This window comes from Amphiura filiformis, chromosome 6, assembly GCF_039555335.1.
Source record: "Amphiura filiformis chromosome 6, Afil_fr2py, whole genome shotgun sequence".
Lineage (NCBI taxonomy): Eukaryota > Metazoa > Echinodermata > Ophiuroidea > Amphilepidida > Amphiuridae > Amphiura > Amphiura filiformis.
This window is the reverse complement of record NC_092633.1, coordinates 65,675,444-65,700,671: the sequence shown is the minus strand read 5'-3', so window position 1 is coordinate 65,700,671 and position 25,228 is coordinate 65,675,444. Positions and strand designations below refer to the sequence as shown.

At 35.8% G+C, this 25,228-nt stretch overlaps 1 protein-coding gene across 1 annotated transcript in view; it reads left to right on the top strand.

The window, feature by feature from the left end:
* LOC140155843 (melanopsin-A-like) overlaps nt 1-25,228 on the top strand; it is a 32,187-nt gene that overhangs the window by 931 nt on the left and 6,028 nt on the right. The window contains exon 1 of the mRNA XM_072178831.1: nt 1-412. This exon is cut by the window's left edge and continues 931 nt beyond it. Coding sequence (XP_072034932.1) covers nt 1-412 — 412 coding nt within the window. The remainder of the gene's footprint in view (nt 413-25,228) is intronic.

The window sequence follows — 25,228 nt, the reverse complement described above, 5'->3', positions numbered from 1 at the left end:
TAGACGAGTAGCTATGATATTACTCATATTAACTTTATATTCACTACTATCAGCGGGTTTATATACTTTTGTAGTTTCTGGCCATGTGTCTTCTCGATCTTTTGGAGATATAGCTTCTTGTTTGCGTCTTTCGAATAACACAACTTTGTTCAAGTTGGAATCAACTTTAGAATCTGTATACGATTACTGGACGCTTATAGAGAGTGTTTTATTACTGGTCATCTTGATATATTGTAATATTGTGGTTATTATTTGCATGAGGACATTGAAGGCCAAAATGAGTATTATGTGCCCACGCAACAGACAGGAATATATGAAGCAACAAGAACAAGTGAGAGGCATTCCCGCCGAATTTTCCCGCCTCATGGTTGCCATTACTGTGTTAACGCTCATCAACATAGTACCCTATGAGGTAAGTTGTTTGAAATATTATTGTGTATCTATGTATACTAGATATAACAAAGAAAACGACCTGTATATCCATTGCTATCTACGGTAGATAACAAACAATACGACCTGTATATCCATTGCTATCTACGGTAGATAACAAACAATGCAACCTGTATATCCATTGCTATCTACGGTAGATAACAAACAATGCAACCTGTATATCCATTGCTATCTACGGTAGATAACAAACAATGCAACCTGTATATCCATTGCTATCTACGGTAGATAACAAATAATGCAACCTGTATATCCGTTGATACCTATGGTAGATAACAAACAATTCAACATGTATATCCATTGCTATCAACGGTAGATAACAAACAATACAACCTGTATATTCATTGCTATCTCTTATAGATAACAAACAATACGACATGTATTATGTGATGCGATCAAGCAAAATCAGTCGCAGTTGTTTTGGAAATCCTTCAATTGCTTATATCTTTGCATCTGGTTGTTCAATTTCAATGGAATTTTCTGCAAAATGCAGCTTAGCTTTGCGAATGCTATTTACTATCCTATAACAAACTGATAATTTAATATTTCCAAGTTCCGACTGATTTTGCTTGATCGCATCACATATTGTTATCTACGGTAGAAAACAAACAATACAACATGTATATCCGTTGCTACCTATAACAAACAATGCAATCTGTATATCCATTGCCATCTACGGTAGATAACAAACAATACAACCTGTATATCCATTGCTTTCTACGGTAGATAACAATACAACCTGTATATCCATTGCTATCTACGGTAGATAACAAACGATGCAATCTGTATATACATTGCTATCTACGGTAGATAACAAACAATGCAACCAGTATATTCATTGCTATCTACGGTAGATAACAAACAATGCAACCTGTATATCCATTGCTATCTACGGTAGATAACAAACAATGCAACCAGTATATTCATTGCTATCTACGGTAGATAACAAACAATGCAACCTGTATATCCATTGCTATCTACGGTAGATAACAAATAATGCAACCTGTATACCCATTGCTATCTACGGTAGATAACAAACAATGCAACCTATATCCATTGCTATCTATGGTAAATAACAAACGATGCAACCTGTATATCCATTGCTATCTACGGTAGATAACAAATAATGCAACCTGTATATCCATTGCTTTCTACGGTAGATAACAAACAATGCAACCAGTATATTCATTGCTATCTACGGTAGATAACAAACAATGCAACCTGTATATCCATTGCTATCTACGGTAGATAACAAACGATGCAACCTGTATATCCATTGCTATCTACGGTAGATAACAAACGATGCAACCTGTATATCCGTTGCTATCTTCGGTAGATAACAAACAGTGCAACCTGTATATCCATTGCTATCTACGGCAGATAACAAACAATACAACCTGTATATCCATTGCTATCTATGGGAGATAACAAACAATACAACCTGTGTATCCATTGCTATCTACGGTAGATAACAAACAATACAACCTGTATATCCATTGCTATCTATGGAGATAACAAACGATGCAACCTGTATATCCATTGCTATCTACGGCAGATAACAAACAATACAACCTGTATATCCATTGCTATCTATGGTAGATAACAAACGATGCAACCCGTATATCCATTGCTATCTACTATATAGATAACTACAATACGACCTGTATATTGCTATCTACGGCAGATAACAAACAATACAACCTGTACATCAATTGCTACATGTATCAGAGGTAGCTCATAGGAGATAACAAACGATGCAACCTGTATATCCATTGCTATCTACGGTAGATAACAAACGATGCAACCTGTATATCCGTTGCTATCTTCGGTAGATAACAAACAGTGCAACCTGTATATCCATTGCTATCTACGGTAGATAACAAACAATACAACCTGTATATCCATTGCAATCTACGGTAGATAACAAACAATACAACCTGTATATCCATTGCTATCTACGGTAAATAACAAACGATGCAACCTGTATATCCATTGCTATCTACGGTAGATAACAAATAATGCAACCTGTATATCCATTGCTTTCTACGGTAGATAACAAACAATACAACCTGTATATTCATTGCTATCTCCTATAGATAACAAACAATATGACATGTATTATGTGATGCGATCAAGCAAAATCAGTCGCAACTCGGAAATATTGATTTTGAGATATAACGAAACAAATTCAATATTTCATTTGGTTTCCTGTTGTTTTGGAAATCCTTCAATTGCTCATATCTTTGCATCTGGTTGTTCAATTTCAATGGAGTTTTCTGCAAGTTCCGACTGATTTTGCTTGATCGCATCACATATTGCTATCTACGGTAGAAAACAAACAATACAACATGTATATCCATTGCTATCTACTATATAGATAACTACAATACGACCTGTATATTGCTATCTACGGCAGATAACAAACAATGCAACCTGTACATCAATTGCTACATGTATCAGAGGTAGCTCATAAAAGATGCATCCGTTGCTGTTTTTGATATGTAAAAAATCATCTCCGGTAGATAACAAACTATGTACAGTATGTGTGTATGTTAAGGACAAAATTAAAGCTGTGTTTCCACTACTATTGAACAAATGAACGTACCCCGTACAAACTCAATGGATATTGGATATTTAAAAAACTGCTATTATGTTGCTTATTTATATAGGATCTTATAAGACGCAGTTTTCAAACAATAAAGCTTTCTTCCTTTGCAATATAAACGAAACGGGTGGGTTTTTTTTTATCAAACGTCGAGATATCAGCAAATATAGAAAGTCTATAATTCCATTCTTGTTCCATAAAGTACTACAATAAGCTCTTTTTCTTTATAACAACTCTTCTTTAAGCACAATGTACATTACTGCTCAAACGTATAATAGTAGGGAAATCAATGCTGCACACACCAAGTCAATTCGCTAGGCAATCATAACGTTGCCAAATTTGCTTCTCTACGGTAAGGTATATTATTGACAACAAAACTCGAAAATAGTTAATGTCCTTTTACATTGTGTTCTTTTATATTTCATTTTATCTATCCGGAATATCTTTTGAATAGTCAGCGGTCTTTAGCACAAGGAAGTTATACACGCTGTGTATCGTGAGTCGGTTTTTATATCCATTAAAATGTGTCAAGGTTTTCTTTGACAACCAGCTTTATAGCGGAAATTGTCTACTACGAATTTATTTTGTTCACACACGGTTTATAATCAGCTTGTGCCACGTTCATAATATATATATATTACATAATACCAATTGAAAGAAACAAAAAGCAACATACTCATTCGTATTGGTAGAGTTTAAACCTATACTCATTCGTGACTTTAAACTCATACTTGTATTCGTTTGTATCTATTATCATTATGAAAAGACGATAAAACAAAACATATACACCCTAACCCACCCAATACACACTAACACACCTACATCCAGAATACATATTTTGTTCATTACCATCTGCTGCATACAACATAAATAATCTATTGATATATCTCTATATCAGCGGGGGAAATGACAAACAATACAACCTGTACGTCGTATATCCATTGCTATCTACAGTAGATAACAACCAATACGACCTGTATATCCGTTGCTATCTACGGTAGATAACAACCAATACGACCTGTATATCCGTTGCTATCTACGGTAGATAACAACCAATACGACCTGTATATCCGTTGCTATCTACGGTAGATAACAACCAATACGACCTGTATATGGTCGAATCCAACGAAAAGTGTACACGGCATGTTCAGGGCATAACTTAAAAGTATTAATCAATTGGCATTCGTTTTTGTATTGTGTTTATTCGCCTTGATCATACGCTTCGCGCCATATATAATAAGACCCCTTCTGTGAAAAACTTAGACACAGAGACCCCAAAACATGCTATTTTTACCCATTTTTTCAAAATATTTCTTAAGGTATTTTTAAAAACATCGAAATCAGTTATGAAAAGAAGTCATTGGATTGAATCTAAATTGATTTCCTGAAAGGTGTGTATTCAAAGATTGCCTGTACAATTTTTCACATATTTGTACATAATTATGAATTTTTTGTGATAATTTTTTGAGTGGTATTTTTTACATTACCTACGAATACAATTTTTCATAGCACTAGATATATCTTTAAAAATGGAAATTACTAATAAATGCGCAATTGATACAAGCTTTGATATGTCAAATACTGAAATGCATTGCATTCGGACATCTTTATTATTGTGTTTAGCTGCCAGAAATTCTAAATGGCACAAAGGTAGGTTTGGTAAAAAAATATGCATTACCTCCGAATACATGTTAAAAGCTGTGTCATTTCCACAAAGTGAGAGAATAGTAAACAATAGTTAAGCAATAGGTGCAGGGTAATACACTCTTTATTTCTACCAAGTTTCAATAGCCTGCGTTTAAATATTTTTGAGATGTCAACAATAAAAGCAAGTATTCGTAGGTAAATTTCGGTAACCGAATGTTACCTACGAATACAATTTGACATCATGACAGTATTGTGAAACACCGCCATTCACGCCAATGCCCATATTGGTACATAACGAAGGCCTGTATGTTTGCTATCAAATCATATGTCAATGAAAGTTGCGAATTCACATACATGCCCACCATGCAAAACTGAATACGGCTTAATTGTTGAAAAATATGTACTGAAATAGACGACGGTCTGCTCATTTGAAAGAAAAATCAGATTCAAAGAAGATTAGAAGGGATAAATACTTGGATTTGTCAACTGTCATGTGTGCTTCATTTTAAATGTTTACCGACCTTCTGGTTTCTGAGTAATTTGTGCCCAAATTGATTTATTCGAAGGTAACTTTTGACGTTTTCGCTAAGGTTACCTACGAATACCATGGAAAAACGACTGTTCTCATTGTCTCATGATCTAGACCAACAAAGTGGTGGACCCTAGTATAAAGCTAATTGTAGTTGCCCTCAAACGAAAGGCCACAAGACATAACTGACTCCAAGATGGACTTCACAAGTCTGCAATAACGGTTTTAAGCGATTTGTGTGCAATTAAGCAAATTAAAGTCACTTTAGTGCCTTTGTTTCTTACTTCAATCCTCTTTCAACCGCTGTGAACCGACATTATTAATACATGATAGGGTCTAAAGTATCAATAAACGCACATAAAGAAAATAATACATTCAAAGTGCTTTATAAAATGAAGTTTCGATTGCGATATCCACCAAAAGTCTAATTCTTACCTACAAATACTGAAATGTTACTTACGAATACAGTATAATACATGACATGTGTAATGAAGTGTCCCTACCAATGGAAATTAATTGTCAAAACTTTAAGCGGTACCCCAGGACACTATTATTACCCATATACGGATTCATTCAACAATTATTTATTATGTAAAATTGCTGATTAACTACTTGTATATCAAAATGAAGTGGTCAAAATCTTGCTAAAAGCATCAAAAATTTTTGATCTAAGGTAATAGCATTTATTCATTTGGACGTACCATCTCAAAGAGATCTAAAAACTACCATTTTATTAATTCATTACCATAATAGCAAAATTTAAACCTCTAAACTCAACATAGATATTGTTAAATCGCTCATGTTACCTACGAATACCCGGGTTTCTTCACCTTTTCATTGTATAAAGCGTTAGGTGTATGCGTATAATTCCTATTATTCTTGAAAACATATATCCTACTCGTTCTTATACAATGTGTAAATTGATTCATACTCATTTGATAAATAAAATACAGAAACTGACCTAAACTTCATTTTCAAAAATAAACTAGCATAAATTGACTAAGATCATATTGATCGCGTTATAAAAATAAAAACAAATATTTTCTGGTTGAGCTAGCATTTTCCTGACACCCTGTGGTCTACATTACACGAAAAAAAAAGCGTTAATGGGAATATTCCATTTGTTTTAGGTTGATTAGTATTGCGATAGTGAAAGCATCCTAGTGGTATTCGTAGGTAACATTGAGTTTTGATATCACATTTACTATCACACGTCCTGGATTTATTTTTCAAGATTAGTAATGGCACTTTTGGTTCCTATAAGGCCAATATGTCATCAATCAATGGGCAAAAGGAAAAATTGTGGAGACATTTTATTTCGGACTTTTATTTTTGGCCCGTTGACACTTTTGGTTGGATTCGACCATATCCATTGCTATCTGCGGTAGATAACAACCAATACGACCTGTATATCCATTGCTATCTACGGTAGATAACAACCAATACGACCTGTATATCCGTTGCTATCTACGGTAGATAACAACCAATACGACCTGTATATCCGTTGCTATCTACGGTAGATAACAACCAATACGACCTGTATATCCGTTGCTATCTACGGTAGATAACAACCAATACGACCTGTATATCCATTGCTATCTGCGGTAGATAACAACCAATACGACCTGTATATCCATTGCTATCTGCGGTAGATAACAACCAATACGACCTGTATATCCATTGCTATCTACGGTAGATAACAAACAATACAACTTATATATCCATTGCTATCTACGGTAGATAACAACCAATACGACCTGTATATCCATTGCTATCTACGGTAGATAACAAACAATACAACCTGTATATCCATAGCTATCTACGGGAGATAACAAATAATGCAACCTTTATATCCATTGCTATCTACGGTAGAAAACAAACAATACAAGCTGTATATCCATTGCTATCTACGGTAGAAAATAATCGATGCAATCTGTATATCCATTGCTATCTACGGTAGATAACAAACAATACAACCTGTATATCCATTGCTATCTACGGTAGATAACAAACAATTCAACTGTATATCTATTGCTACCTACGGTAAAAAATACAACATAAATAATCTATTGATATATCTCTATATCAACGGGGAAATGATAAACAAATTTGCAACATATATATCCATTCCTGTCTACGGTAGATAACAAACAATGCAACCTGTATATCCATAGCTATCTACGGGAGATAACAAATAATGCAACCTTTATATCCATTGCTATCTACGGGAGATAACAAACAATGCAACCTGTATATCCATAGCTATTTACGGGAGATAACAAACAATACAACCTGTATATCATTATCCATTGCTATTTACGGTAGAAAACAAACAATGCAACCTGAATGTCCATAGCTTTCTACGGTAGATAACAAACAATACAACCTGTATATCCATTGCTATATACGGTAGAAAATAAACAATGCAGCCTGTATATCCATTGCTATCTACGGTAGATAACAAACAATGCAACCTGTATATCCATTTCTATCTACAGTAGATAACAAACAATACAACCTGTATATCTATAGCTATCTACGGTAGATAACAAACAATACAACCTGTATATCCAGTGCTATCTACGGTAGATAACAAATAATGCAACCCGTATATCCATTGCTATCTACGGTAGATAACAAACAATACAACCTGTATATCCATTGCTACCTACGGTAGATAACAAACAATACAACCTGTATATCCATTGCTATCTACGATAGATAACAAACAATATAACCTGTATATCCATTGCTATCTATGGTAGATAATAAACAATGCAGCCTGTATATCCATTGCTATCTACGGTAGATAACAAACAATACAACCTGTATATCCATTGCTATCTACGATAGATAACAAATAATACAACCTGTATATCAATTGCTATCTACGTTAGATAACAAACAATACAACCTGTATATCCATAGCTATCTACGGGAGATAACAAATAATGCAACCTTTATATCCATTGCTATCTACGGTAGATAACAAACAATACAAGCTGTATATCCATTGCTATCTACGGTAGATAATAAACGATGCAATCTGTATATCCATTGCTATCTACGGTAGATAACAAACAATACAACCTGTATAGCCATTGCTATCTACGGTAGATAACAAACAATACAACCTGTATATCCATTGCTATCTACGGTAGAAAACAAACAATGCAACTTGAATGTCCATTGCTATCTACGGTAGATAACAAACAATTCAACTGTATATCTATTTCTACCTACGGTAAAAAATACAACATAAATAATCTATTGATATATCTCTATATCAACGGGGGAAATGATAAACAAATTTGCAACATATATATCCATTCCTGTCTACGGTAGATAACAAACAATGCAACCTGTATATCCATTGCTATCTACGGTAGATAACAAACAATACAACCTGCATATCCATTGCTATCTACGGTAGATAACAAACAACCTACCGTGGATAAACAATACAACCTGTATATCCATTGCTATATGTGGTAAATAACAAACAATGCAACCTGTATATCCATTGCTATCTACGGTAGATAACAAACAATGCAACATATATATCCATTGTTATCTACGGTAGATAACAAACAATGCAACCTGTATATTCATTGCTATCTACGGAAACGAAGAAACAATTGTAATATATTATACTAAATGTACATGTAATAATAACCGATGGTTTTGGTTGCAAAGAATGGTATGATACAAAAAGAGTTCACATCTAAAAAGACGTGTTATTGAAAGAACCTGAAAGATCAAGGAAGAGTTCAAAAAATAGTTTTTATAGGTAGGGTGGGGTTAAATTGTGGATCACGTTTAGTTTGACCAAAATATCAGTATCGTATTTTCAAGTGATTTGAAATATGAAGGAAACCTTGATTCCTATATATTAAAAGAAGAAAGGAAAAGCAATATATGGCCGGCATGTCTTGAGATTATGCTTTAGCATGCTTTAGCATACAGTACTTATACGCCTCAGGTAAAATAAAAGGTAGATATTCCATCGAGCGTGTAACTTGAACGATGTCTACATTTTTCTTGAAACTGGAGTTATTATAGGTCTTTGGCCTTACATTGGTAAAACGTGATAGACATTGCCGATGTTATCATTTGACGGGTTATTAAACCAACTTGATGATCACTTCATTTACGTCAACAATATTAAACTGAATATTAAACTGAAATATTAAACTGAAATATTAAATAGGAACGTGCGACAATATGAAAAGAAGAAGAAAGAAAGAAAGAAAGAAAGAAAGAAAGAAAGAAAGAAAGAAAGAAAGAAAGAAAGAAAGAAAGAAAGAAAGAAAGAAAGAAAGAAAGAAAGAAAGAAAGAAAGAAAGAAAGAAAAAGAAAGAAAGAAAGAAAGAAAGAAAGAAAGAAAGAAAGAAAGAAAGAAAGAAAGAAAGAAAGAAAGAAAGAAAGAAAGAAAGAAAGAAAGAAAGAAAGAAAGAAAGAAAGCTTTACGGTCATGGCTTTGCACCACTGAGGTATCGAGCGGGTTCGAACCTTGGCCCTTGCCAACGAATTTGGTTTCCAGTCCATCCTCGCTGCTGCAGGCTTTCTCCGGGTTCTCCTTCTCCTTCCTCGCTCGCTCATACAACCGTCACTCGCCTGTACATACCCACATCACACACTCACCCCACTCTCATCCCATCACCCCTCACTCACCAATAAATAAAGGGCTTACAATTACCAAGATTATTACAACAATAAATGCCAATAATTGACTTTCCTCACTTCACACACCCCAACACCACATACCCCCATTTCGTATAATTATTATCCCCCCTCCTCAGAACTCAAAAGCCATAACAACAAAATATCTAAATCCAAAATATTAAACAACGTTCAAAAGCAAGCATTAAATAAAAACAAATTTACCAGGAATTCGATTGACAATGTGACTTTTGAGATCGTTCCACAATCATGGAAGGAATTGCACTTTGAGCGAATCTTTTAGCGCGTGTTATTGGCGCAGTCAATATGTGGGTCATTCTGACTTGTTCAGATCTTAACTTTGGCAACCAATTGCGAAACTCAATCGGGAAATTGGTCCGAACAGATTTTGTCACAACGTAATCGGAGCTCAGTCAGAAATATCACATGTGATAAGTGCCTCTTGGTAGGAAGTATATTGAAAAACCATAATGATCTTACACGCCCTCTTCTGTATACGCTCTAAAGCATATTTAAAAAAATCATGCTGATTCTCAGTGAGATCAGGGTGCCATACAGACATAGCATTTTCAAGAAGGGTCGAAAAAACTGACGTAGATTGTCACCAGATCTTGAAAGTTCAGACTATAACGCCTGAGTGTACTGAGCATAAAAGGCTTCCACGTTTAATGATGTCATCAGCTGTGATTGACCGAAGTTGAGGTTACTAGCAATGTTAATGCCTGTGATCTTTCTTTACCACATCAGTGCATGTTCAGCAAATTGTTCAATTATTTCCAATTAGGACCACTCAATGCTGAAAGCATGTGAAATAACTGCATTAAATCTTTGGGAACAATCTTCTGCTTCTTATCTTCATCTTCATCATCCATTGATTATCATCATCATCATCATCATCATCATCATCATCATCATCATTATCATCATCACCAACATCATCATCATCATCATCATCATCATCATCATCAACATCAACATCATCAACATCATCATCATCATCATCATCATCAACATCATCATCATCATCATCATCATCATCATCATCATCATCATCATCATCATCATCATCATCATCATCATCATAATTATCATCGTCGTCGTCGTCTTATTCTTTCTCTTGCTTGACTTTTGTAAATTTTGTAATTGGAACAATCTGCTTCCACAACAATTGTATTGTTTTTTCTAGTTGTGTTCAAAACATAGAGACGAATGAGAACACTGTATGCTTGAAGCTGCACGTAATAAATAGCATAATGTTTGAAGGTCGAATATCAATGAAGAGAGAATTCCGGCCAATTAGCAAATCAATTCTATCCTTTTCTATCATTATTGATGACTGCATAGGAAATTTAGGTTACGTGATTCAATTTGCAGACACAAAGCAAATACCATCGATTCGAGCTTGAAGGTGAAGGTGTTTTGAAGTAAAAGTGATGTTAATAGAGAGTTTGAAAATTTACTTCAACACCTAAATTGCTCGTTCCTCATATTTGTGGATTTGTGGGGTTTTTTTCAGGTGATTTTCAACCAAAAAACCAAGAAAGGCCCTTGATTTTGAATGTTTGCAGCCTGCTCCAAATGGCACCTTTTACCTGTGAGCAGCTCCAACAATCGGACCCCGAGCATACCCACCAAAAATTAGATAACAAACAATGTAACTTGTATACCCATTGCTATCTACGGTAGATAACAAACAATGCAACTTGTTACTTGTATACCCATTGCTATCTACGGTAGATAACAAACAATGCAATCTGTATACCCATTGCTATCTACGGTAGATAACAAACAGTGCGACCTGTATATCCATTGCTATCTACGGTAGATAACAAACAATGCAAAATGTATATCCATTGCTATCTACGGGAGATAACAAATAATGCAACCTGTATATCCATTGCTATCTACGGTAGACAACAATGCAACCTGTATATCCATTGCTATCTACGGTAGATAACAAACAATGCAACATGTATATCCATTGCTATCTACGGTAGATAACAAACAATGCAACTTGTTACTTGTAGGGCCTATACCCATTGCTATCTACGGTAGATAACAAACAATGCAACTTGTTACTTGTATATCCATTGCTATCTACGGTAGATAACAAGCAATGCAATCTGTATACCCATTGCTATCTACGGTAGATAACAAACAGTACGACCTGTATATCCATTGCTATCTACGGGAGATAACAAATAATGCAACCTGTATATCCATTGCTATCTACGGTAGGCCTAGATAACAAACAATGCAACCTGTATATCCATTGCTATCTACGGAAATTAACAAACATTGTAACCGATGGTTTTGGTTGTAAAGAATGGTATGATAAAAGTGTTCACATCTAAAAAGAAAAGTTGAAAATAGTTTTTATAGGTAGGGTGGGGTTAAAATTGTGGATTACATTTAGTTTGACCAAAGTGTGAGTATAGCATATTTTCAAGTGAATTGAAATATGAAGGAAACCTTGGTAAAGCAATATTCGGCCGGCATGTCTGGAGATTATGCTTCAGCATGCTTTAGCATACCGTACTTACACACCTCGGGTAAAATAAAAGGTAGATATTCCATCGAGCGTGTAACTCTGAACGATGACTACATTATTCTTGAAAATGGAGTTATTATAGGTCTTTGGCCTTACATTGGTAAAACGTGATAGACATTGCCGATGTTATCATTTGACGGGTTATTAAACCAACTTGATGATCACTTCATTTACGTCAACAATCATGACAATATTAAACTGACAATTATCAGATGTGGTTGACCCACTTGAGGAGGTTCCCAGCAAACAATACGTTTTGAAAACGTTTTAGACAGGTTATATTTTGGTTTTGGTAAAAACATTTTAGTAACATTAAATGTCGGGTTATATAAAGGTAATGAAAACGTTTTAAAACGTTCTGTATAAAAACACTCTACAAAAATGTTTTCAAATATTTTCAAATGTTATTGAAAAATATTTTCTGCAAACATTTTTTGCCAAATATTTTGTCAACACTTAAATAGCGATATGTTAGAATGTTTGCAGTAAGTTATCAAATAATGTTTTTGAATGTTACGAAAACGTTTTATACCCTTTATATACTCTTTGTATAACCGACATTTAAACGTTTTCTGGCAACCTTTACTACCTCTTGCGAGTGATGTCGAAAGCATTTTGTGTTTGCTGGGTTACTTGCAATTTTACCTGACGCCCATGGTCTTTCTTTGCCACATCAGTGTTCCGCAAATTCTGACCACACAAACGAAGGTGAACTAGCACCGATGGGATAATTGGCACAAAGGTGACGTCCATACATGTACTTGGATGCGTGCGTTCAAATTCATATGGTTGTCAGTGGCCAATAATTGTTACATTATTTCCAATTAGGATCACTTAATGCTAAAGACACGTTAGTATTCATGTAAAATAAAAATCTTTGGGAATTAATCTCAATTGTATTCAAGAAGAGTGAACGAGGCAAGAAGAATTGTTTGTTTCCGCAACATTAGTTTTTAATTGAATATATTTATTTTCTTTTAGTATAATTTTTATCGTTATTTATGGGTGATCATGTCATTGATACCAGCGACATTTTCTTATTGCTTGCTGTTGTTATTATACTTTTACCTTGTATACACAACACGTATTAAAATAAAGCTGCAATGAAAGACAAAAAGGGACGAAATCAATACACTTCATTATTTCCAATCAAATACAATTGTGGATCTTCAATTGCTCAAAACAAGTTTGCGGTTGCTATCAAGTATGTTTGTCCTGCATTAATATAGGGGCGTGAACTGTTTATTAATGTGTATAACTGTTTATTAATGTGTATAATCATCATAATTATACTTCTTCTTTTGTTAATTTCAACGGATGGATTTGGCGTCAAATTTCGGAAAACATAATAATTCCGGGGATAAATTACTGACAAAACGGAAATAAAAAGGAAGAATCAAAATATTACATGACAAACAACATAATCCGCCTGACCCTGCATGGGTGTAGATTCGTTGCAGAAAGTGGTTGTCTTGTGTGTTCGTGACCAGTGGATTTAAATCCTGGACCGACTGTTTATGTAGAATTAGAAAAAAGGATCCCGGATATATCCGTCGCTTGATCCTGTAGTTTGTAGTGTAGCTAGTGTTTGACCAGTGGATTGGAATCCTGGATTAAACCGTGTATAACTTGTGAAAAGGATCTTGGACATCCATTGTTTGATCCTGTAGTTTAGCGCCGTGTTTTGGACGTGCGATGCTTTTGCCCCGGAGTGACGAACAGTTCTTTGCCGCAGTGCACCTGTCTCCACAGACCACACTGGCTTCTGTTGTGAAAAACTTTTGTTTTGACTTTTTAGTATAGATATTGTATTCTCATTTTTGGTTTAATTGTACTTTTATGAACTTTCTCATTACCCTGTTTATCAGGGGTGCGCCTACTGTAAGGCGGGAATTACGAACTACTACTACTAGTGGAGGCGTGATGAGGAATAAAAGTTGAAGTCGTCGCAGCGAGAAGCGAGAAGCGCGTACCCCGGGGGCACTCCAACTTTGGAGGTGACGCGTATGTAGGGCTGTTAAGACCCCTTTTTCAGCATCGCTGTCACCCAAAGACCCCATATTTTTTACGAACACATGCTCTGTCACCCGAAGACCCCTTATTTTTCCATTTGATCTGTCACCCAAAGACCCTTACAAGTTCAATTTGAACAGCAACTTTCATTTATCACTGATTTTATTACTTATTTTGAAAAAACAAAGAAATTTGAAGCCATTTAGAACTAGGAATTCGATTTTCGAGGTTTCTGAGGCGCTGTTTCGGTTCTCACCCAAAGATCCCATTTAAAAAAAAAAAGGTCATGTTCTCACCCAATGACCCCATATTTTTTACATTTTGCTCTCACCGAATGCCAAAAATCATGCTCTCACCCAATGACCCCATATTTTTTACATTTTGCTCTCACCGAATCCCCCCGGTGCGAAAGTGCCAGCCCCACACCTCTATCCATTTCAAATTGAAGTGCCCCGGGGCGCGTACCTCTGAGCCTATGGCGGGGTGGGTGTGTTTGTGGGGGAGGGGTCCCCGCTTAAGATAACTACTGCACTCTAATAATTGTGTTACACAACGTGATGAAATGAGATAATTTTGTAAGAAATAGAACGAAAAACGAAGAAGTTGAAACTTTTCAAGATGTTTCCTGATAGATAATGTCATCACGCGTATGGATTTGTTCAAAGCGTGTGCCTCACGGTGTGGGGTCCGGGGCTCAGGGTTGTACCGGGCTGCGGAGTTAGGGTCAACATTTCCCACTGACCCGCTACAAAAAATTACTTTACCGGGAGAAATATAAAAAATCGGAAATTTAATACAGAAGTGTGCCAAAATGAGAACAATCGTAGCCTAAAATGTGTTAAATTGGTCGAAAATATACCTACTGACATTTTTTGGGGTAAGGGATGATTACTTAAGTCAAAAAGATCATTTCCCCCGTTCTACGGCCATACCCAAATGTCCTTTTAGAGGGCTCTTGAACCCGATACGACAGGTGGTGGAAAACATGACTAGGTAAATAAGAAATAATTCAATCAATTTCAAATTCGCTGAGGGCAATGACAGTCAGGAAGCAACCAGTACATTTGTTTTGGTCTCTTAGTTAAATGTGAGACAAAGGTTTCCGGATATTAACGGTGTGTGGCTGTTACGCAGTTCTCATTATCATTAATGGTTCGATCAATGAGTCGTGTCTCGAGTAGTGTGCAATTTCATTGGAGACGCACAGAAGTTTCCTTTGCACGTGGGGGTGTGTGGGGCAGTTGGTTACATGATGATGTGTGATGTGTTATTCTCGATTACATTTTCAATGTTAAAATACTTACTCTTATTTCCTGTTTTTATTGACGGAAATGCAAGAAATGCTAGCAATTAATAAAGATGCATGCAAATTCAGTTAAATTTTAAAATAAATATAATCAATATCAAAGCCTTCACATTTAAACTAAACGGTAGCTAGCTAACGATAAGCATAAAGCAATGTCTGTAGTCACATGATAATGAAATTCCAGTTTTGACCCATCATCTTCATCAAAACCATAATTAATATTCCCATTTCGTCCACCTGACCTCTTGAAACACAAAATCCATTAAGAACAAAAGTGCTATCGTGAAACGCATTGCTTGTACTTTGATTGGCAAACGATAATTGATGATACCGACCATATTTGAGTGAAAGGACAAATGACAAAATGCTGAATGTATGCCACATTATATATTATTTATTATGTTATTTCCTGTTGATATACTTTTCATGAGCTATTACCGGTGTAGGTCTATACTTGTCTCAAAGAGATTGAAAAGTGGTATTCTAGTAAAGAATGCAGTGATATACCGAAAATAGCATGCATTGCTTCAGCAGTTAGTTCAATCTGAACCTCGATATTCTTACACGCACGTGGATGTTCAGTGTGAATGTATCAGTGCACAACACCAGAGAGTATAATGTAGTTTTACCTGCACCTGGGTGTCCAGTGAGAATGTATCAGTGCATAACATCAAAGACTAATGTAGTTTTACACGCACCTGGGTGTCCAGTAAGAATGTATCAGTGCATAACATCAGAGACTAATATATAGTTTTACCCGCCCCTGGGTGTCCAGTGAGAATGTATCAGTGCATAATATCAGAGACTAATGTAATTTTTCCAACACATGGGTGTCCAGTGAGAATGTATCAGTGCATAACATCAGAGATTAATGTAGTTTTACCTGCACCTGGGTGTCCAGTGAGAATATATCAGTGCGTAACATCAGAGACTAATGTAGTTTTTTCTGCACCTGGGTGTCCAGTGAGAATGTATCAGGGCATAACATCAAAGACTAATGTAGTTTTACTATCACCTGGGTGTCCAGTGATAATGTATCGGTGCATAACATCAAAGACTACTGTAGTTTTTACCCGCATCTTGGTGTCCAGTGAGACTGTATCAGTGCATAACATCAGAGACTAATGTAGTTTTACCTGCACCTGGGTGTCCAGTGAGAATGTATCTGTGCCTAACATCAAAGACTAATGTAGTTTTACTATCACCTGGGTGTCCAGTGATAATGTATCGGTGCATAACATCAAAGACTAATGTAGTTTTTACCCGCATCTGGGTGTCCAGTGCATAATATCAGAGATTAATGTAATTTTACCCGCACCTGGGTGTCCAGTGAGAATGTATCAGTGCATAACATCAGAGACTAATGTAGTTTTACCTACACCTGGGTGTCCAGTGAGAATGTATCAGTGCATAACATGAGAGACTACTGTAGTTTTTACCCGCATCTTGGTGTCCAGTGAGACTGTATCAGTACATAACATCAGAGACTAATATAGTTTTACTAGCACCTGGGTGTCCAGTAAGAATGTATCAGTGCATAACATCAGAGACTAATATATAGTTTTACCTGCCCTTGGGTGTCCAGTGAGAATGTATCAGTGCATAACATCAGAGATTAATGTAGTTTTACTTGCACCTGGGTGCCCAGTGAGAATGTATCAGTGTATAACATCAGAGACTAATGTAGTTTTACTAGCACCTGGGTGTCCAGTGAGAATGTATCAGTGCATAACATCAGAGATTAATGTAGTTTTACTTGCACCTGGGTGCCCAGTGAGAATGTATCAGTGTATAACATCAGAGACTAATGTAGTTTTACTAGCACCTGGGTGTCCAGTGAGAATGTATCAGTGCATAACATCAGAGACTAATGTAGTTTTTACCCGCATCTGGGTGTCCAGTGAGAATATATCAGTGCATAATATCAGTGACTAATGTAATTTTTCCAACACATGGGTGTCCAGTGAGCCAGTGCATAACATCAACGACTAATGTAGTTTTTACCTGCACCTGTGTGTCCAGTGAGAATGTATCAGTGCATAACATCAGAGACTAATGTAGTTTTACCTGCACCTGTGTGTCCAGTGAGAATGTATCAGTGCATAATATCAGTAACTAATGTAGTTTTACCCGCACCTGGGTGTCCAGTGAGAATGTATCAATGAATAATCCCAGCAAACAGAAAAATGTTCTTAAAACGTTTATTCAAAACGTTTTAATTTATAACATTTAAATGTCGGTGACAAATATTTTGTCAACATTAAAATAACATTTTGTTCAGAATGTTTTGCAACAAGTTTTCAAAAATGTTTTTTTGAATGTTATTAAAACGTTTTTATACCATTTATATAACCCAACATTTAAAAAATGTTTTGTGTTTGCTGAGATACCAGTATGGGTGTTCAGTGCTAGTGATAATGTATCAGTGCATAATATCAGAGACTAACGTATAGGTTTACCCGCACCTGGGTGTCCAGTGAGAATGTATCAGTGCATAACATCAGAGACTAAAGTAGGTTTACTCGCACCTGGGTGTTCAGTGCGAATATATCAGTGCATAACATCAGAGACTAATGTAGTTTTACATGCACCTGAGTGTCCAGTGAGAATATATCAGTGCATTAAAAAAAATATAAATTTTTAATAATTTGCCATAAAATTTGTATTATGTCACGTACCAATTAAAAAAAATATTAAAATCATTTGATATCAGAAGGACATTCCTCGTGGAAGTTGGGACATGTGTAAACGTTACAAATATGCCAAAAAATCAGGTTTGAAAATTGAAAAAAATTAACCAATTTCATATTATAAGATCCTACATTATGGCTTTAAAGCAAATCCACTACGCATAAAAAGCCCATCTACAGCTACCCTTTAGGGTGCATGGGCTTCCAAGGCACTGATAGAATTAACAGCTTAGACACCTTACAAGAAGCTTCAGATGTCGGCACTTTTAAACCGTGGAGATATCTGAAGTTTATGCATTAACTTAAAGTACCTGATCAGGTTTTCCCGTTTTAAATAAGAACACTACGGTTACCATAGTAACTGATGTAAATACCACGATGTGTTATCTGCCAATCCGTATCACACTGTTGTAGACATTCTAATGCACTCTCTATAATTCCTCTAATGCAATATTCCTTCTCAGTGCGTGCTATAAAGTCGGTGGCATGCAGACCATACGTTGTTGGTTTTGATTTTAAAAACAAACTTTGATTTTCATTTATTTTAATTACCTAAGATCTATTGTACACAATTGATCTAAATGAACAAACATAATAAATGACTACAAATGTTCTTGAAATAATGGTTTCTTAGGCTTCATACTTTTTTTGCAAAGGATATGTCTGCTGACTTTTTAGATGGCTGCTGGCGTGTATTGCATTAAGTGTCCGTGATAATAGGTGTGGCAAATTTTGACACAAAATAACGACTTGTCATTTACAGTCAATTTGTGTGTTCAATATCATTTACACTTATCGCTTGCCTACTGACTTTATGTCTGACACGAATCCAGGCCATTATAATTGAAATGCATAAATAAATTGCACTGATAATAGAATCTGATGGAGGGGTAATTTACATCAGGCAGGTTCTTCAAAACTACATCTTTATGGATACCCTTGCATACCTATAATAATAAGGGTAGGACTAGCGGTCACCCGTCTTTCGTGGTCACCCGTCTTTCGCGGTCACCGTCTTTTGCGGTACTGATATTTTTGATACATATATTAGTAATGTGAGAGGATATTGTCATTTAGAATTACAATTGAGAATTTTTGGCCCAAGATTTGTTTTTGTTACGTTTAACGAAAAAGAAGTGGGCCAAAAAACCGTTTTGGGGGATTTGGGCCAAAAATTAGCATTTCGACCCAAATTTGATTTCACAGATGAATTTATCAAGTATTTGCCATTCTAAATATGTATACTTTTATATACATATACTTTAGACCAACATACTTTAGGCCCAAAATTTTCCATAATTCCAGGGTTAAGACCAACCTTAATTGAATGGATCGGGATCGTATGTTACTATGGCAATAATCATGAAATGACGTGACTCGGTTGTGCAATGTAATATTTTCATATTCTATGTTATATTTTCAAATTTAGTTTTAGTAATGACTCTGTTCTTTACAAATTTTTAAAAGTATCAGATAAGAAGACAAGACAATAACATCCCTCTGCCTACAAGTTTCAAGTTTTATTCGATCCTTAAGAATCACAAAGGGATGAAAACTGGTCTTTAAGTCTTTGCAGTAAAGTGTATTTAAACCATAGCAATAATTTGACGCCTGAAAAACGGTCAGAATGTAAGTTGATACACAGGCATTGTCAAGAAGTCCTAATATCATTTGCATGAAGCACATTATGTTGAGTGTGTTGAGGAGACATGGATTTCAGGTCAATTGCCCGTTACACATGCCGATTTCCATGTCAATGAATTTTATCATCCATGTAGTGTTCGTAGTACGATGAAGGGAAAAAAGAAAAGATGAACAAATACGTGTGTTCGGGAGTTCCCGTAGACATGTAGCTAGGATTTTTGCGGGGTTCGGAATTTGCAAAATCAGGACATCCAAAAGTGGACTTTGAAGTATACCCCGCTAAAATGATTCATTTTAGCTGTACCTTTCGTGGGTACATTGTAACATTTTTACATTGAAAAGTGGACCTTTGGGCGCAAAGTGAATGGGGGGGGGGGGGGGCAAAATCAACAAATTTTGAACAAAATTACCGGTTTTTACTGGGGGGACAAGTGAGGGCAAGACCAACCCTCCCCCACCCACAATGCCCTCCGTAGTGCTGGCACCGGTCGGGAGGTTGTCCAAATCATCTCACAATACCGCCAGCAGTATAACGGCAACACGATATTGAAATATCACAGGTTGTAATAACATCATTTATTATTTCATTTTGCCAGTGCTTGTTGAAGATATAAATGGATGGACGTTGTACTACTTGAACGTTCTAGAGTGTCTTTCAATTGAAAATATAAGTAACAATTAAAGGTTTGAAAAAAAAACTATGCCAAAGTCACCAGAAAAACGTCAGGTTTATAATTATAGTGATTAAATCCCCATAAAATACCGGTAGATAATTTTAAAAAAGCTTATTTTCTTGAGTAATTCGATTTTTTTGTACCGGTTTATAGAATCTAAAACAAAGCTGGGAAATCTAGTCAGGAAAAGGATGAAATTGGGTGTCAAACGCGGGCTTCGAGTCAGATTTGTACTCGTATTATGTAATAAAGACAATGATTTACATCCATATAGAAATTGTATTTATTGTATTTGTACAAATAATATCAAACTACTAGATGTCTATCAAGACTCTAAAAATGGATTCTGTAGCTAAGGTTATCAGCGACTTTTGCGAACATCAACGCGCAGTTGTGCATTTCATGATGTATGTATTAAAGTTGTATAGAGTGATTCTCTTGGGAATTACACAGGAAACGGAATGATACAGTTTCGTTCAATATTTGCCCATCTTCGGAATGATTATATTTAATTATTTAGCTCTTTGAAAACAGATGTTTCTTTACTATATCTTAGAAATAGCGTCCAAGTAATGTATGTTGAAATGTTCATATGCATGTGTGTTTGTATTCCTTCCTGATTTTTGCGGGCAAAGAACTTAAGCATGCAAAGTCCAAGATATGGTGTAGTTTAACTCGTAGTAAACAATGCAATCCGTTTATACATTGCTCTATAGATAAAAGCAATGCATGAATGTAATTTGTACGTCTACTGCTATCTATGTTAGATACCGGTAACTAACAATATGCAGCCTGTATATCCATTGCTATCTACAATAGATAACAAAGACTGCAACCTGTATATTCATTGCTATCTACGGTAGATAACAAAGACTGCAAACCTGTATCCATTGCTATATACGGTAGATAGCAAACAATGCAACCTATATATCCATTGCTATCTACGGTAGATAATACACAATGCAACCTGTATATCCATTACTATCTACGGTAGATAACAAACAATGCAACATGTAGGCCTATAAACAATGCTATCTTCGGTAGATAATAAACAACGCAACCTGTGTATCCATTGCTATCTACGGTAGATAACAAACAATGCAACATGTATATCCGTTGCTTATCTATACGGTAGATAACAAACAATGCGACCTGTATATTCATTGCTATCTACGATAAATAACAAACAATACAACCTGTATATCCATTATTATCTACGGTAAATAACAAACAATGCAACCTGTATATCCATTATTATCTACGGTATATAACACACAATGGCGGAACCTGTATTGCATCAAACACTGGAATACAGAGCATACTGCAGTTACTGTTCGTTTTCCTATACACAATACACAGTGCTCTTACCATTGACGCTAACCTTACAAATAGCCTACGTTAAAAGTATGGGGATTTGCCTAGTTAACGTCGCTGTGTGAAAAATAACCGGCCAATATTAAAAGTACTCATCTAAAATTCTAAAAATATAGTTTTGTAACATGTCCTAAATTTTAGCTAATTTAGATGTTTGGAAATATGCGTACTTTGGTGTTTTAGTGTATGTTATAGGAAATAGTACATTGCCTAGTTAACGTCGCTGTGTGAAAAATAACCGGCCAATATTAAAAGTACTCATCTAAAATTCTAAAAAATATAGTTTTGTAACATGTCCTAAATTTTTAGCTAATTTAGATGTTTGGAAATATGCGTACTTTGGTGTTTTAGTGTATGTTATAGGAAATAGTACATTGCCTAGTTAACGTCGCTGTGTGAAAAATAACCGGCCAATATTAAAAGTACTCATCTAAAATTCTAAAAATATAGTTTTGTAACATGTCCTAAATTTTTAGCTAATTTAGATGTTTGGAAATATGCGTACTTTGGTGTTTTAGGAAGGATATGTAAACGACAGATAACACCAAAAATATGAAGAAATTATTTCAAACCGTGTTAAGTCTGCAAACCACCATGCTTCTCATTTTCAAGAACGCTGGTTAACAATAAACACGTATTGTCTCATTTCGTATACAAAGACCACACAGAATTGTTCTCTAGCGCTCGCTTTATAATCGTTCACCCAACTGAAACTATAATCCCAGCGCATTCCTCCATTGTACGTGTAAAGCAGAAACATATGTTGTGTGTATTTAACCAGAGAAGATATGATTTAATCAGTTGAGCTGTTTTCAATGAGTGTTATCTTGGTTTAATAGCTTTTAATGGGGTTTAAGTCCTGCAAAGGTCGAGGTGAATTCTACTGTAGACATGACTGCATCATGGATCATTCAACGACTTTAACTTTACTAACATAATGATGTATACGTTTTCTACATGTATAAGGCCTTGAACCAACCTCTGCAAATCTCTATCACTGTATCAAGGAAGATTTATCTGGAAGCGTCAATAAATAATTTGCATGAGCCGCAGTGTTATTCAAATAGCGTATTGTTATTTAAATTTGCTCCCTGGTCTTATAGAGTGCGGTATTCATGGCATGCAGAGGGAGCATGGCTAGTGTGCAGGTATGGCAATGTTGTTGGATGGGTGGCATGCGTATATCACCTTTCTGCTGTACCGTATAAGCTGGTATATTTCGTATATCATTCCGTTATAAAAAATGAGTATTATATTAAATGTTTTAAGTGCATAAACTTTGAAATTTACCTGATTTTGAAGTGCAGAGCTCCGAAATTTAGCTAAGTAGGGTGATGTGAAATTCCAGTGCCGTGTGACCCCCTCTGCGTATTAGAATTTATATTCAAATAATACTGAATTCTAACAGATAAATGTGCACTAACCACAATTTATCAGCATTTAAAAGAGATGTTAATTAACGAAGATAAATACTCGAGAATACAAATGACAATTAACTATATGTAAAAGCTTGTAAACCAACATTGAATCTTAAATGTTGACCATGTGATTTCCCGAACACGTGATATGTCAACATGTGACTAGTCATCAGGCTTTTCAATATTTGGAGTCATTGATCCATAACTGCCTCACAGCCGTGAGTCAATTGTGATTTTTTTACCTACTTATAAAATCAATAATTCACGCCGCGAGCCAAATAAGATTATGTCTGATTCAATGCTGAGATTGATTTTATTTTGCACGAGACATGAATTAGAAACACACGATGAATACGGCGCCATGTTGGAAGGTCAGATGTGGTGTCAAAGGTTTTCTTGACTTGAAATACTACTTGTATTTCATACCTTACATCTGTCCTGCATTTCCATCGCATTACTGACTGCAAGTCCTAATTTCGACATTACTTTTGTAAAAAGTCATTCCCTTCTCAAACTAGCAGACTTTCTGTAAAAAACTAAACACTGGTGCCTGATGGGAAATAGTAGTACGCCGCCGGCGAATTGCTCTTTGGTCTTATGAGGGCGCGCTCTACTCGCATTAAACAGGCAGAGTTCGCAAAACTAACGACGTCGTTACTTGCCAACCTTAATTAACATAATCAAGGGATCGAAATGAATTATTCACAACCGATCGATAACTGGCCTCATTTTCTAGCCAAACCAGCAAGCGAGATTGTCATTCAGCTTGCGTGTTTCATAGAACAACCGTGAATTTAGTGCCACCCCCCTGACTGTATACGCCTTCTAATGTGACGAATCCGGAAACGTGTGACAGTGTCTACGTATCGGTTAAACAACAGGTTTACAGATTCTCATGATTCTTTAATACTTTCTAGGTACAAAGGGAAATCTACGTGATTTGAAACACGTTTAACATGCACAAGTCAGTTGTATTTTGCGGTTAAAATGGCGATTTTGGTCAGAGTGGCGTCAAAATCTCAGACTGAGTGATTCAATGTTGAATTGGGCGCCTCTATAATATTCAATTCCTTTACACTTGTACGATGATGATGCCGAACTTGATTTTTTAAATTATTTAATTCAACAATATAGCGTATAAATGAAACGCTGTATGTATGAAAAAATGCAAATGACACCAAAGAAAGGAGGTGAATGTACGATCGGTGTTTTGTTACCAATCATTCTAAACTTCAAACCTCACTTCGGTCAAAAGAGCCATAAAAAGACAGATGCGGTAAAACGAAACACGCATCATGGACAAGATGAGCGAAGCGAAGGGTGTGGCAGGTCAGTGGTGTGGCAAGGAGTAAATTGTCTGACAATTCTGCCCATGGGTGGGGGCAGTGGATAGTTTTTTAAAACCGTTCCCTAAAGGTAACTGCATCCTGCATTCGATAGGGAGACCGTTGCCCGTTTAAGCAACTTTTACGTAGTGTCCCGCCTATTATGGTTAGGGTTATAGGGTTAGGAAACTTATATACGTATTCATTGGTAATAATATTATGTATTGTAATATTAATCAGTAAGTATGATTAACAGACGCCTTTCTGGACTCGTATAGCACAGTGGTATGTTTCTGGACTATGGATCCATAGGTTGGTGGTT